This window comes from Rhinatrema bivittatum, chromosome 9 (genome assembly GCF_901001135.1).
Source record: "Rhinatrema bivittatum chromosome 9, aRhiBiv1.1, whole genome shotgun sequence".
Classification (NCBI taxonomy): Eukaryota; Metazoa; Chordata; class Amphibia; order Gymnophiona; family Rhinatrematidae; genus Rhinatrema; species Rhinatrema bivittatum.
Genome location: NC_042623.1, coordinates 89,531,485 through 89,546,730, shown reverse-complemented (window position 1 = coordinate 89,546,730; position 15,246 = coordinate 89,531,485). Strand labels below are relative to the sequence as shown.

The following is a 15,246-nucleotide window of genomic DNA, read 5'->3' as shown; positions in this document are numbered from 1 at the left end:
GGCTAAGTCCTGTTGCACCAAACACTTGTCCTAATGTCAACTGGCTATATTCAACAGTGTGGCTGCATTATTGAATATACCTTCAAAGTCAGCTGGATAAGTTTATCTGGCTGAGGCAGCTGAGGGGGGACATGATAGAGGTCTTTAAGATCATGAGATGTCTTGAATGAGTAGATAGTCTTGAACGAGTAGATGTAACTCGGTTATTTACACTTTCAAATAATAGAAGGACTAGGGGGCATTCCATGAAGTTAGCAAGTAGCACATTTAAGACTAATCGGAGAAAATTCTTTTTCTCCGATTAGTGGTTAGTGCAGTTAGTGTAGCTGGGTTCAAAAAAGGTTTGGATAAGTTCTTGGAGGAGAAGTCCATTAGCGGCTATTAATCAAGTTTACTTAGGGAATAGCCACTGCTATTAATTGCATCAGTAGCATGGGATCTTCTTAGTGTTTGAGTAATTGCCAGGTTCTTGTGGCCTGGTTTGGCCTCTGTTGGAAACAGGATGCTGGGCTTGATGGACCCTTGGTCTGACCCAGCATGGCAATTTCTTATGTTCTTATGTTCTTATCCATTGCTGTCCATACGGTGACTGAATAAGGACAGAATTAAGGTGGGGAGACAAACTGAGTCATTCATCAAAATGCATTTGGGCTCTAATGCATGTGATAAATGTCACAATGCACATTAGTATGCAAAATTTACATTTAGTATGCAAGTTGGAGGAGTTAGTAATGCATGGGGGAGAGAGAGAGACTGTATAGAGTCAATATAACATGCTATATATATACCATTGTAAGAGGGGGCACTCAACTCTGGGTAGGTTTGGGGGGGGAGTTTACATAAACAGTCAGAGGAATTAACTGCAGGTTTAATATGACTGATGAATTTCTATCATTTGGTAGCTAGAGACTGCTTTCTGCAAATCAACTCCTCTTGTTGGTACCTTTCATTGATTCAAATGATAGATATAGTAACTCTGCAATTTGCCTAACCATGCCCATTTTTTAGGAATTTAAATCTAGGCAATTGACTAGATAAATTTGGCTGAATTTAGGTACCTAAATTTAGGAGCTCAGTTCTTTGAGGAATATCGGCCCATTTATATTTTGAGCATTGTAGGTTTTAAGTGACTTATCGGAATCGATAAGGTAGCAAGCTATGGAGGGTGTTTGAGTGGGTAAATAGCCATGTTTTTAGTTGGCATCAAAAGTGCATGTAGCCATTGATTACTTGAAGGTAGGAGGGGCATGCATTCATTAGGTCATTCGTTTTGGTAGTATGCGCATACCTCGTGGGCTTACAGTACACGCGTAAAATGGATAGTAAGCATGTATTTTCCATAATGGGTTATGCACATCCATTTTATGCATGTACTGTAAGTCCACAAGGTACATGCATACCGCTGAAACGAATGACCTAATGAATGCACATCCCTAGTAGGTAGTAGAGCAATTCTGGTACTACTCTTTTGAAGGTTCTGGATCTGTTTTTTTTTTTAATTCATTTTTTTTTCAATAGGAGAGGTTTTTATTCTTTCCAATTTGTTTTATTTTCATCACAGCCCAGAAAGAAGCACTATACCAGGAAAACATTCAATTCCATATGTTGTCACATTCTTTTACTTTCAGACCCTTAAAAATGAGAGAAGATGTCTCCCCTAACCTGGCCCACTCCTACCACCATTATCCCTACATGCATATAGGGTGGGGTGACTAATTGATTTTGGCTTGAAGATGTTCTCCTTTGACATATAGTGTGCTGCAAAGAACAGACTTTTGGAAGTGTTGAGTCTATCAGAGAATTTATTATAGCAGAAGTTCCTACATGAGAGCTTCACAGGACGGGCCAAACAATGAAAACGCAGATTCCCAAAGGAATCATTGGGCAGCCCGTCAGTGACTGCCGTAATCTATAAGCAGCTCCATGCCTGCAGGACTCTGCAGCTTTTCAGTGGTCTGCAATGGCATATTCTCTTTAAAACATGGAATAAAACACCTTTACCTCAGGGATCTGCAGTCTGATCCTTGAGGTCCACAGATAAGTCTGGTTTTTAGGATAGCAAAAATGATTATTCATATTTGCATACATTGTTCAAAGAAAGAGAAGCTTGCATTTGGGGGATAATTTTCTAGCATCATGTATAAGTAGAGCTTCTGATTTTAGGTGTTTATATTCCAGCTAATTAGGGATTCTTTGTGTGGCATCCCTATGGGTTGGCCACTAAATGTCTCTAGGCCACTCTATAGAATGCACTTTCACTGAGCCTTCTGTCCCCCTCAGTCCCTCCCAACCCGGAGGGCTGTGGTTGGACGCCTCAGCCTATTTAACCCAGCCCTTTTAGAACTCAGTGTGATCAGTTTTAGAGAGCCTCCTAACAGTGAGGATGTGCTGATTTTACTCTCTGATAGGGCTTCCCAGCCTCACTCTGCACCTTCAGTTTGAAGTGATACCTCATCGAGAACTCCCTGCCAGAGGGTCCTTCTCTTATTAATTACACAGAGAGAGATTTTTATGCCGGATTCCCTTTTGGGGCAAAAGAGCTCTTAACCAGAGGACTGAAGTCCTGTGAGCCCACTCTATACCCTAGGTGAGGCAAGCACCAGTGACAGTGATGGCTAAAGTTGTATCCAGCTTTACCTTTTAGAAGTATTTTTGGACATTTCCTGCGTGGGGAGGTTTTTTCTGTTTCACCCCTCCCTACAGGGATGCAGTGCTGAGATAGCCTGATCCCATTCTGACTTTTCCCTCAAGAGAAGTCCTCAATAAACAACTAAGGAGAACGTGTAAGATCAGGAGACCACAATCATATCCCCACCCTTGGGAACAGGATGGGCTGGATATCCAGGAAGAGTATTGATTCAGGTAGAACTGTTTTTTCTGTAATTGAGGGGATCTCTTCAATATGATTCCCGGTTGGCAGCTGGATGAGTACTGCACAATTAAAACTACCATAGGAACTCTACCCAGATTCCTGAAAGAAAAGGACATCTACCTAAAGAGAAATACACAGTCAGAAGTAATTTTAACATTAGGGACAAATGGACTTTTATTTAATCATTGCCAAATCAGAGCCTGGTCTTTTCTGAATTGTCCCAGCATCTCACCCCTTGGGATGCCTCTTCTAGAAGAACATGAAGCAAATCACCATCGTCCGGGCCATAAGCAAGAGCTTCCCCCATACAAAGAATCCACCCGGGATAGAGAGTCCAGCATGGAAGTTAATTGCTAGCCGGAACAGCCCTGGAGAAAATAAATATGTTTGTGTGCCCTTCAGACTTAAACCCACCCAGTAAGGGTTACATTTGGGAGTACCAAAAATCAATATCTGTGTTTTCGCAGTGCAGGTTCTATTGTTGGGTACTTTTCCAGGTGAATCAAATACAAACATTTGTGCAATTGAAGAGTCAATAGCATGAAAAAGGCACAAAAACAAAGCGAAGGATCCGGTTAGGCAAAGGAGGAGTGGGAGCACATGGGGAAATGGTGGCTTTCCAGGGTTTTATTTTTATTTTTTTGCTTCAGGGCTGTTTTATCAGGGTTTATCTTTTAAAATCTAAAATCGGAAGCCCTATGCAGGTTAACAGGTAAATATGCGCTTAGGTTATACCAATTTTCAAAGTGAATTTACCTTTAAGGCGAAACTCAAGACTTGGCTCTTCCTGCAAGCATTCCCAGAGAGCTAAGAACTAGAATATTTAACACCTCAGTCCTTTGATTTTAATGTATTGTTCTCTGCCTTATTTTTTAGACAAGATTAGCAATTGCCTTTATTTATATGCTTAAAGTTGAACTCAGTTCTGTTCTTTTACTAATTATTTAGATCAAGTGTTCTGATTTGTTCCATGTAAACTGCCCCCGGCAGCTTTGTTCTTTTACTATTTATTTAGATCAAGTGTTCTGATTTGTTCCAAGATCTGTTCCGTGTAAACTGCCCCCGGCAGTAGTTCTTACTGTTATTTGTAAACCGGAGTGATATGTATTGTATACAGGAACTCCCGGTATATAAAAACTATAAATAAATAAATAAATAAATTTACACAAACAAGTCCGATTTGAAAATTCTCAGGAAAACTATGTACACACAGTTATACTTAGTGTTTGGTGTGCATAGTTTTGCCTAGAGAATTTCCATGCCATGCATGGGGTGAATTTTAAAAATGTTGCGTGTGCTAAAAGGCCCGTGTTCTTGAGTATCTGGGCCGCAGACAAGGAACGCATATTTTAAAAGCTGCTAATTATGCGCGAAAAGGGACGGGCATGGGCATTTCAGGGCGGGGCCAAACGTTTCACACAGTGCACAGCAGCTTCTTAGCCGCGCATAGTTACTGCTGGTCCTGATGAGGTGTAAGTCTGGAGAAATTGCTTTTTAGGCCTAACATGCCAGAGTGAGGGGTCTGGGTCAAATATGGGGAGTGCAGGCTGAGGAACCAGAGGAGTCTGGGTAATCTTGAGATAGACTGGGCAAACCAGCGGAGTAATTGGTAAAACTAGGAATGTCCTTCACATAAGCACGTTTTAGAATCCACGTCTCTGTGCATGTTAGAGCTAACAAAGTTCTAACGAATATAAGTGAAGTACATTTGCTCGAGTAATGGCTTAAAATTAGAGGCATACATACATGCGGTAAATATATTTTAACTCATGTGTGCAGTACTGCGTGCATGATTTAAAATTCCAGGGTATACCCTCTCTCACGCCCATATGTCTGTGTATGGGCGCCCGCACGCTTGTTTTAAAGTTACCGTCATAATATTTTTAAATCAAAAAGCGTGTGCATTAGTCCCAGCCTCAATCAGACTCCACTCCCTGGAATGCCTCTCCCTTCTGCATGTAAACGTGCATGCATAGGGAGGGTAATTTTCAGTGATCCGCAGAAGGCTAAAGTGTGCTCGTGGGAAGTACATGCAGACTGTGGCCTGACTTTTCAAAGAGGATGTATCTGCATAAGTCCGCTTTGAAAAGTAGCCAGTATATGCAAAACCCAAAGCTGCATACACGCATACATTTACACCTGCTAATTAGATGTATGCTTGTTAGATTTACATGCACAAATTTACACCTGCTGTATAGATTTATGCAAATACTTTTGAGAATTGAAGGTATGCAGGTTTCCTGGATTTCTTCTAAACCGATATGATATGATTGGTATCATGAATGTCTGTATAAAAAAGCACTAAATAAATAAAATAAATACCTTTTTCTAGTGCATGTAAAAATACGTGCGGAATTGCTCCTGTGCATAGGTTTATACACACAAACTGCACCCCTCTCCCCTGGGCAATTTTCAGAAGCTGATCCATGCACATATATCCTTTTCAAGATCAGGTCCACAGTGTGTGTGCATACGTGTAGTTTTTTTGCAAGTATCACTTCTATGCTTTCTAAAGGACCATTTCTGTGGGTTAAGCTCTACTTTACCTGCTGAAGGCCTCCTGAAAATTACCCTTCCTATGGTCACCAGATTGGTTTGTGGCTCTAGAGGACAGGAGTTGCTCAGTCCTGCTTTACATGCATTTGAGACAGGAGTTGGCAAACCTTTTTTTTTCTGGAGGGCTTCACTGATGCCTGTATTGCAGCCAAGAGCAGGGGTCTCCTCTTAGATCTGGCCAAAACTTCCATTGCAGCAGCAAGATGAGACCCGCCACTGGCCGTAACTTCACTTTCAACCAGTGGAAGTGATATTCTGTCACTAGGGTTGCCAGCTGGCTCCAGATTTTCAGGACAGGCTGATCCATGTCTGGTTTTACCGCACTGCATGCAGAGACTTGTAGTGTTGCTTTTCTTAGGACTGGAGGAGAAAGATCAGAACTACAAATCCCTGCATGCAATGGGGTAAAACCAGGACTGGATTAACGTGTCCTGAAAATCTGGAGCCAGTTGGCAACTCTTGCTGTCACTGTCCGGGACCCATCTCATTGTTGCAGGCTGGACAGAAGCCTTCCATGGACCAAAGTTTGTCCACCCGTGATCTAAAGCATTTCAGGCAGTCCCATACTTGTATTCTGACTACAGTACATGAAAGTAAATCTCATATTACTACTGGTGTATTATTTTTAGAGTTACAGGATATGAATCACCTCTGGCCATTTCCCTGGTTGAATATTTACCATTAGGTAAATACAGATTACTAGTCATAATTTAAGTACTCATTTAGATGAGTTATTTTTTAGATACATCAGAACTATTCATGTATTTCGATTTTGAAAACTTAGCAACAGTTTTCTACTTTCATTATTTTCTTTTTCTCAATTTTAATATTGTTTTCCCAGGACAGCCAGCATAAGCACTTTTTGCACCCACAGGCTAGAAATGTAAGTAAGCAGCTCACTTGAGTGACTAATGCCTTTGAGGATTTTTGGCACGCTAACAAAGGCTGCTCTTCATTCTCTTCCCTGTGATTCATAAACAAAGTTGTGTGAAGCGATGCAGTGTCTAACCATACTGTTTTGGCATTACTTGTCGTATGTTAGAATCTTTTTTTTTTTTAACCACCAGTCTTTCAGCAATGAGAATAACACGGTGTAATGACCTTTCCTTCTTAATTTTGCAGATCAGTTCCCAAGTTCGTCTCAGAATGGATTGTGCAGGCAAACTCCGTATCCTCATGCAGACCTCTCTCCCATTCTATCCAGTGGAGAGTCGGATATAGCCAGCCCTCTTCTCCAGGCTAATGTTCACATCGATATCAGTGCCTTGAACCCTGACCTGGTCAAAGAGGTTGAACATGTGGTTATCGGACCCGATAGCTTGCTAGTGCATTTCAATGAAGTAATAGGAAGAGGCAAGTAGATGCATTTATGACTGGCATTTTTTTTTGCACACGTGAAAGATGGAAGAAAATTCTGAGACTCTGCAATGATTTGACATGAAAATAAATTCTAATGGGTCGATATACAAAATATTAATGCATTTAAAATCAGCTTTAAACCTAAATCTAATTGGTTAAAAATTCCTTTGCCACACCCCAGTCTGGTTAAAATCTGGCAGCACTAAATTGTGGTCATAGAGATCTAGCCATTCAATAAAGGGGCCAGGTCGGGGCATGCTCGGGACTGAGTTTTCAAATATAACCAGTTAGGACAACATTCAGTTGCTAACCAGTTAAATTTGCCCTAAGTGTGGCCACATATATTTGCATTTATTTCTCATTTATTGCCAAAATGATCTGTGAGTTATGAGCAAAATAGAGTCCCAAGAACATAAAATATAAAAATAGTAATGACATAAAATACAACAAACATCAACATATAAAGATGAATTTAAAAGCCCAGTGCGATGAATTTAAAAGCCCAGCGCGAGCCCGACTTGTGTGCACACCCACAATATTTTAAAAGCCATCCAGATGCGCACGTGTCTCACGCTGCAAGCACATCACACTCAATTTCAAAATAGGGTGTGGTCTGGGCGTGGGCATTTAAGGGCATGGCCAAGGGATGTGCACATAAATGCTTTTTGCACCTCGCCACACTCCCAGGTCCACTGCTGTGTAAGTTTCCTTCTCCTTTGGAGGAAGTGTAAGTTGTAAAAAAACAAACAAACAAAAAACAGCCATTTTGGAGGCGTTTAAAGGATCTGGAGTAACTGGGGAGAGTGCAAGCTATTAAACCAGGGAGGTTTGTAGGACCTAGCTCAACAGTGGGCAAATTGGTGGATGAACTGGTTAAACTGGTCATGGCGTGGATGCATTCTGGTTTCAAAATGCCATGACCTGCAGGGTAGAAATGGATTTTGTGCCTAGGTATGCGCCCACTTAAAAATAGACACACATGCATGCTCAGGCTATTTTATAACGTGTGCATATGTGCGCACAATTTATAAAATCGTTGCGTCCCAAGGTGTGCACCAATGTGCGCCCATGCACTGCTTTGAAAGTTACTTCCATAATGTCAGCCATCAACTCCAAACATCAGACGAAAACATCCATGTATAACTTTACATAACATCAGCAATTTTATATACTCTGCAATACATCAACCCAGAATAAAACTTAATACCTGAGTCCTTTTGCATAGGTTACTTCAGAGCAATGTAGTAAATGGCTCTCATAAATCTAACTGTACAAGGTTTGCATGTTCTATAGAACCAGATGGCCACAACTTTAGCCAGTTAGCTATAGTTTTTATATTTGTAATCCGCTTTTCAGGCACTTCAAAGCGGATTACAATCAGGTACTTGTTGGTATTTCCCTTTCCTCAGTGGGCTCACAATCTAAATTTATACCTGGGACAGTGGAGGGTGAAGTGACTTGCCCAGGGTCACAAGGAGCAGCAGCGGGATTTCAACCTTGGTTTGCAGGGCACTGCTCTCACCACTAGCTACTTCTCCCTCTCTAAAAAGCCTCCGCTCCCTGCCCCTCAAAGTCATAATTTAATTGAAGTGTCCCCAAGCATAAGGCCGCACTCCACTGTCTCCATACCCATCTCTGTTATTCCACTCTAATCCCACCCAGCTACTGAGTTGCAGCTAACTTTCTAACATAATATGGCTTGCCCTTTTTTCAGGCAAGTCACGTTATTTTGTTTGCATTAAATTGTCTAGTAATGAGCTACTTTGCATGCAAATACTTTGCAAACGAATGCAAAGTAGCTCATCACCATTTTGGTGATTTTGAGGTTTAAATTATGCACGGCATTGAAAATACTGTGAGTTAAATGTGTTTACTACATGGTAAACGTCTAATGCAGCTCAGTATACCCCCAAGATTGAGATGGTTTAGGCCCCTTTGTTAAACAATGAATACATTTTATATTCAATTTTCCCCCATCTCAGTGTTTTAATTCAGCCTCTTTCGCTAGTATGTACTAAGTAATAGACTATGTAAAGGGCTCCTCCAGCTTTTATGCATTATGGGGGAATCTTTCAAAGCTAGGGAAGTGGTTGCAACATCCACAGCTACTTTTCCCCATGGACTTTGCACTACTTCTCAATGGGGAAATACGTTGCATACGTATTCAAATTGCCTAGGGAAAAAGTACCCTCGGAGATTTGCACCTGCTTTTTCTGCTGACACGTCTTCACAATTACAGTTATTCAGCAGGTTGGGGAGCGGGAAACTTTACCCGGATTTTCAGGGGAACTTAGCCGGATAAGTCTCTTGCTGAATATACTCTGACTGTATCCAGATAGCGTTATCGGGCTGGGTTTAGGATAGCGTTTTCCCTAACCAGACGTGCCCAGCTAAGATTATCTGGCCAGTGCGATATGTTAGTTTTAGCTGGATAACTTTTAGAAGCACGGCCAGCCCTGCCTCTTTATTTCTGGCTAAATTTTAGCTGGGTAATGACTTAAACCAGGTAAAATTACACTGGCTAGAGGGGCAAGAATTTGAAATCTGGGGGAGGTTTCAAACTCCTTTTTGAATATTGATCTGTGTGTGTGCGTGTGTTGCTGTTAATTGATAAATTCTGAATGTTTAAAATATTTAGGAAGCTGAGACTTGTCCTAGTATAATCTAAGGTGAATTTGACTCTCTCTCGAATTCTCTTTTTTTCCTTTGTTACACAGGGCACTTTGGGTGTGTGTACCATGGGACTCTACTGGACACCGAAAGCCGAAAACTTCATTGCGCCGTGAAGTCCCTCAACAGTGAGTTACATTTTAGAATCAAAAGATGTGTTTTTTAATCAAGACAGAAAAAGTTTTATTTTTTGTAGAGACCTATAGATATGATTGGTTGCCACGGAGATCCTACTGTAGGTAATCAATCAAATGAATGCTGTTCTCACTCTGCCGTCAGGTCCATCGAACCTCACCCAAGCTCAGAGAATTGGAGGAAGATGTCATTTTTGCACAATAGGTTTGAATTCCTGGAAATTTGCTAAAGAGAGCAGGTTATAACAAAGCAATGCTGGATCCCTGGTCTTCCTGATTTTTGCCTGTGTTGTATTGTTGACTGTGTGTATTGTGACTGTGAATGCTATAAAAGAGAATGGAAAACAAAATTACAAAGAAACAAGACAAGTTAATTCTGTAAACCAAAAATATTTAGACAAAATAGAAGTAGAAGTCTGGTAACCTAGTTACCTAGTTTGCTTGAAAGATATCAGTCTATTAAAACCAGTTCTTGGATTGATTTTTGACTAGTTTGAAGCTGATGATATGTATTAGGCATTCAATACAAATATTTCAATTATAAACATTTTTCCGCAAAAACCTGGAAAAGCTTGCGATCTCTATTGAAGAAAGTAGCAGATGGTTATCTGCACGCCACACTTCAGAGGAGACACAGTAAGCAGAAGTGGAGCTGTGAATTGAAACCCTAAACTTTACTCAGCACAATATGAATGACCAGCCAGTGCCTAGATGGCCAACACAAAAGATGAGGACCAACACCCCAGTAGCATTTCACAGAGTCAGCTCTTTTTCTAGATTAGGGAACTGTCTCACATTAAGCAGCTTCTTTTTACAGTAATCATTTAAAGGGAAACGCACAGTGTTAAATACAAATCAATCATAAAATACAAAAACATCCAACGAAATCAGAAGAAAATCCAAATATGTCCCATAAAGTAGTTTTGCAAACTCAAACAGCAATCAGAGAAAATATACAGAAAGTCCACATGATTTTGATAAAAATGTTACAAAATGTGTCTTCTTAAAAACCTGGATGTTTGCAATTATCTTTATTAGAAACGGGACAGTAACGTTTTAAGTTTGACAGCTGTTTTTTTTATGCATATCTGGTCAAGCTTGAAATCACAGTAGCAGGGGCTCTTTAATGTATTTCTCAGGAATTACAGACATAGAAGAAGTCGCTCAGTTCCTCAAAGAAGGGATCATCATGAAAGATTTTAGTCATCCTAATGTCTTGTCACTGTTGGGGATCTGTCTTCCCAGTGAGGGCTCTCCCCTAGTAGTTCTTCCATACATGAAGCATGGCGATCTTCGAAATTTCATCAGAAATGAAACTCATGTAAGTAGAGTAATTCTCTTCTCGTACTTTAAAGTATTGTGCACTGAGGAGGTCTACGCAAAATGCCATTGTTTAGAGAACTTATTTTCGGGGAGAGAGTAGGTTGGACATGGCAGTTTCCAATTGCTCCTTTTAACCTCCAGCTCAGTCATAACCAGGACTAGGATCCTGGTGCCATGAGCCTTCAATGGTAATGACCTGTGGGTTTTTCCCTCCTATTTGTTTCCCACTCCCCCACCCCCTTCCCTTATCATACCTAACCTGGTCATTGCAGTGATGGTCTTGGGTCAGAGGCCTTGCACCAGGAGTTCTTCTGCAACCCCGCAATCATGGTTCCTCAATCCGGCCAGCCAGATGTACAGTGTGCACAGACCATGACTTCACAGCATCCCCAGCCAATCTGGTATGCAAAAGACCCAACTTGAGAATCGAAGCAGAGACTTTCCCAGTGGCAGCCCCCAAAATACCATCATTACTACACAACTGCAACTGGATTCTTCCTGCAAGCTCTTATTACTGATTCACTCACTCGTTATATGTTAATGATCAGGGAAAAATGTTCACTAGGCCTAAGCAACTGTCTTCTTTAAGAAGATTAAAAAAGGTTTCTTTAAAAAAAATAGTTAAATAGCCATTTTCAGCAAGCAAAAGGAAAAGTAGATTGTTGAGAATTCATGTCAAAAAGCATCTACTTCCATTCCATATTTGCTGCAGTCAGTAGTGAGTAATGCACAAAAATGAGATACATTTTAAATTCAGTTGACAATAATCCAAAAGACAATAAAAACGTTTATGTAATTTGAGGTCCTGATTTCAACAAGGCAGTGAGCAGAAAGCGACCCGGGTATCTTTAGCTGAGAGGCTCAGCAGAACTTACCCAAGTAAGTCTGCTGGTCAATATGTTCACCTATAGCTGTCCATAGAAAGTTACCTGGGATAACTTTATAACAGCATTTTGTCAGGTAGCGCTCAATATCCTCACTGCCTGGCTAAATTTAAGCCCTACCCCTGAATTCCTCCACCCTCCTTCCTTTAAATCTGGCTAAAGTTTACCTGGGTAAAACGTTATCAGAGTAAAATGTCAGCACTGTGGGATTCTCAGGGCTTGTTCTGCTAACTTAAGCTCCTCGGTCATACCCCTTTGAACATCCACCTCTGTGTTTCCACAAGCATGCAAGGGTTGCTGAATCTTTCTTAGTGATTTCAAAAAAATATTGTCTCTTGCAGAATCCAACGGTCAAAGATTTAATTGGATTTGGTCTTCAAGTAGCAAAAGGCATGGAATATCTTGCAAGCAAGAAGTTTGTTCATAGAGATCTGGCTGCAAGAAACTGCATGTAAGTGAATATAGCGTAGTATCAACAAATCAAATGAAAACCAGGAAATCCACCAGCAAATTGTTGCAAAATCTGTCATAGAATGCTATGAAAGTTTTGTATAGAAAATGCCAAACAATGCTTACGGAAGCAGGTCAAAAGAGGTAATCATCTTTTAAGCCAGAGGTAGCAACTCCAACTCTCAAGAGCCACAAACAGGCCTGGTTTTCATGATAACCACAATGAATATGTATGAGATAAATTTGTGTGTACTGCCTCTATTGTATGCAGATATACCTCGTGCATATTCATTGTAAATATCCTGGAAACCAGGCCATTTTCTGGCTTTTGAAGTCCAGAGTTGGCCAGGCCTGTCTTAGGCTCAGGTCATTGAAATGCAGACATTTTTAGGCATTCTTGTGCAAAGTCTGGTGAGAACCCCTTATACAGAGATTATGTCCATCCATTTGTCTGTGACCTAGTATCAGAAAACAAACTCGGAAACAGAATGAGCTGATATTTGAGAGTTTGCACATGGGTACTTAGAAGACTTAACGATGGTTATTGAAAGTTTGTTTAAAGAGGTTGTAGGCTTCCATTATTCTCACTTTCATATGTTTGTATTTCGGTTGCACTGGCACAAACAGGTTTTAATGTGTGCTAAATTGTTTTTGCGTGGGTAAGAACCTGTCAGTGCACCAGGAAAGTGAAGTAGTGCACTGCAGGTGAGAAAGAAAGTCTGTAGTTTAGATTGGCTACTAAAGAAGCTGTAGACAAGATTGCCATGCCTACCTTTCTGCAGGCCCAAGGGTAGTACATACTTTATACTTACTTAGACCTGTTCTGATTAATGGTCATTTCATATAAAAACATTTTTGAAATCTTGAAGTTATATTTCTTCATATAAGCTATTTTTTTACCTGCTTCAGTCCAATACTATTTTAGAGTTATCTATAAGCAAGGTAGAGGGATCAGGTGAAGAAGAGAGTGGGTAAGATGGAAGGGACAAGCTCTCCTTTGGTGAGGAGCCTTTCCTGGTATTGCACTGACCTGCCTTTCTTTGTGGGAAATGCACAGGTATAGAATACCCATTAAAAATGTGTGCTGAACCAGCTTGCATTGAGGTCAGTAATTTGAACCATATGCCCCATGAAAAACAAAGGTCTGGCATTCATTAAACATGCTTGGCATGAGTTTGCAACAAAATGTATGTAAAAATTATACAAAACGGCAAGAACAAACAGATCACTGACTTTATTCTGCTGATTCACCATCTTTGAATTAATCTGTTAACACCAGTGCTAATGGATTTCACATGTAAAGACTCAACACCCAAATTATCTTCACTGCTGGCAAAAATAGGAAATTATGTAAAAATTGATTTACTATGATTTTGCAAATATACAGTCTTTCCATTTACGTAATTATATTCTTAACAATGGAATTTTGAAATGGAATAAACTAACCCAGATATATGTCATTGTCCTATTAGTCATGGAAGTTTTCACTCTTCTGCTTCACAAATCATCTGAGATGTACAATTTTAGGGTGGCAGTACATGAAAACATAAGATTTGCCATGCTAAGTCAAGCCAAAAGTCCATCACAAGTACCTGGCAGGATCCCAAGGGTTAGATTCCAGGCTGCTTATCCCAGAGATAAGCAGTGGATTTCCCCAAGTCTACCTTAATAATTTATAGATTTTTCTTCTAGGCACTTGTCCAAACCTCTTTTAAACTCACTACACTAACAGCTTTTATCACAACCTCCAGCAATGAATTCCAGAGTTTAATTATGCACTGGGTAAAAAAGTATTTTCTCCTGTCTGTCTTAAATGTATTACCTAGAAACTTCATTGCATGTCCCCTAGTCTTTGTACATTTTGAAAGCATAAACAAACAATTCACGTTTACCCATTCCAAACCACTCATTATTTTATAACCTCTATCAAAATCTCCTCTCTGCCATCTCTTCTCCAAGCTGAAGAGCTCTAACCTCTTTAGTCTTTCCTCATAGGGGAAGCGTTCCATCCCCTTTATCATTTTGGTCACCCTTCTCTATCCCTTTGATAATTCAGCTATTTCTTTATAGAGATGCGATGACCAGAACTATACGCAATATTCGAGGTGTGGTCACACCATGAAGCAATGCAGAGGCATTATGATATTCTCCATTCCTTTCCTAATAATTCCTAGCATTCTATTTGCTTTCTTGGCCACTACTGCACACTGGGCAGAGGATTTCAATATATTATCCATGATGACGTTTAGATCTGTTTCCGGGATGGTGACTGTCAATGTGGATCCTTGCATCATGTAGCTATAATTTTAGTTTCTCTTCCCTATGTGCATCACTTTGCACTTGCCCACTTTAAATGTCATTTGCCATTTGGATGCTCAGTCTTCCAGTCTTGCAAGATCCTCTTTCAATTTCTCACAGTGCTCTTTTGATTTAATAACTTTGAATAATTTTGTATTATCAGCAAATATGACCATCTTACTAGATCATTTATAAATATGTTAAAAGCAGCAGACCCAGTACAGATTTCTAGTCCCCTTTCTCCAATGAGAAAATTGACCATTTAGTCCTACTCTCTTTTTTATTTTAACCAGTTCTCATTCTACAATAGAACATTGTCTTCTATCCCATGACTTTTTAATTTCCTCAAGAGTTTCTCATGAGGTACTTTGTCATATACTTTCTGAAAGTCCAGATACACTATATCAACTGGCTCACCTTTATCCACATGCTTATGCACGCCTTCCAAAAATGTAGCAGATTAGTGAGGCAAGACTTCCCTTAGCTAACCCATGTTAGGCTTATTCCATTAAACTATGACATTTCCTGGCACTAACATCAGGCTCACCAGTCTATAGTTTCCTAGATCACCTCTGGAACCCTTTCTAAAAACTGGCATAACATTGGCCATTCTCCATTTGTCAGGTGATTTTAATGATAGATTACAGATTAATAATAGGTGTGCAATTTCTTTTTTTCAGTTCTTTCAGTACTCTGGAAT

At 40.1% G+C, this 15,246-nt stretch overlaps 1 protein-coding gene across 7 annotated transcripts in view; it reads left to right on the top strand.

Moving 5' to 3' along the window:
• Positions 1-15,246, top strand: part of MET (MET proto-oncogene, receptor tyrosine kinase) — a 253,667-nt gene that overhangs the window by 204,781 nt on the left and 33,640 nt on the right. For all 7 annotated transcript variants that reach the window (XR_003858556.1, XM_029615254.1, XM_029615253.1 and 4 more), the window contains 4 exons: positions 6,551-6,781; positions 9,505-9,585; positions 10,731-10,912; positions 12,140-12,249. Coding sequence is in view for 6 of the 7 variants with exons in the window: in XM_029615254.1 (XP_029471114.1) it covers positions 6,551-6,781; positions 9,505-9,585; positions 10,731-10,912; positions 12,140-12,249 (604 nt within the window). In the remaining variant the exon portion in view is untranslated. The remainder of the gene's footprint in view (positions 1-6,550; positions 6,782-9,504; positions 9,586-10,730; positions 10,913-12,139; positions 12,250-15,246) is intronic.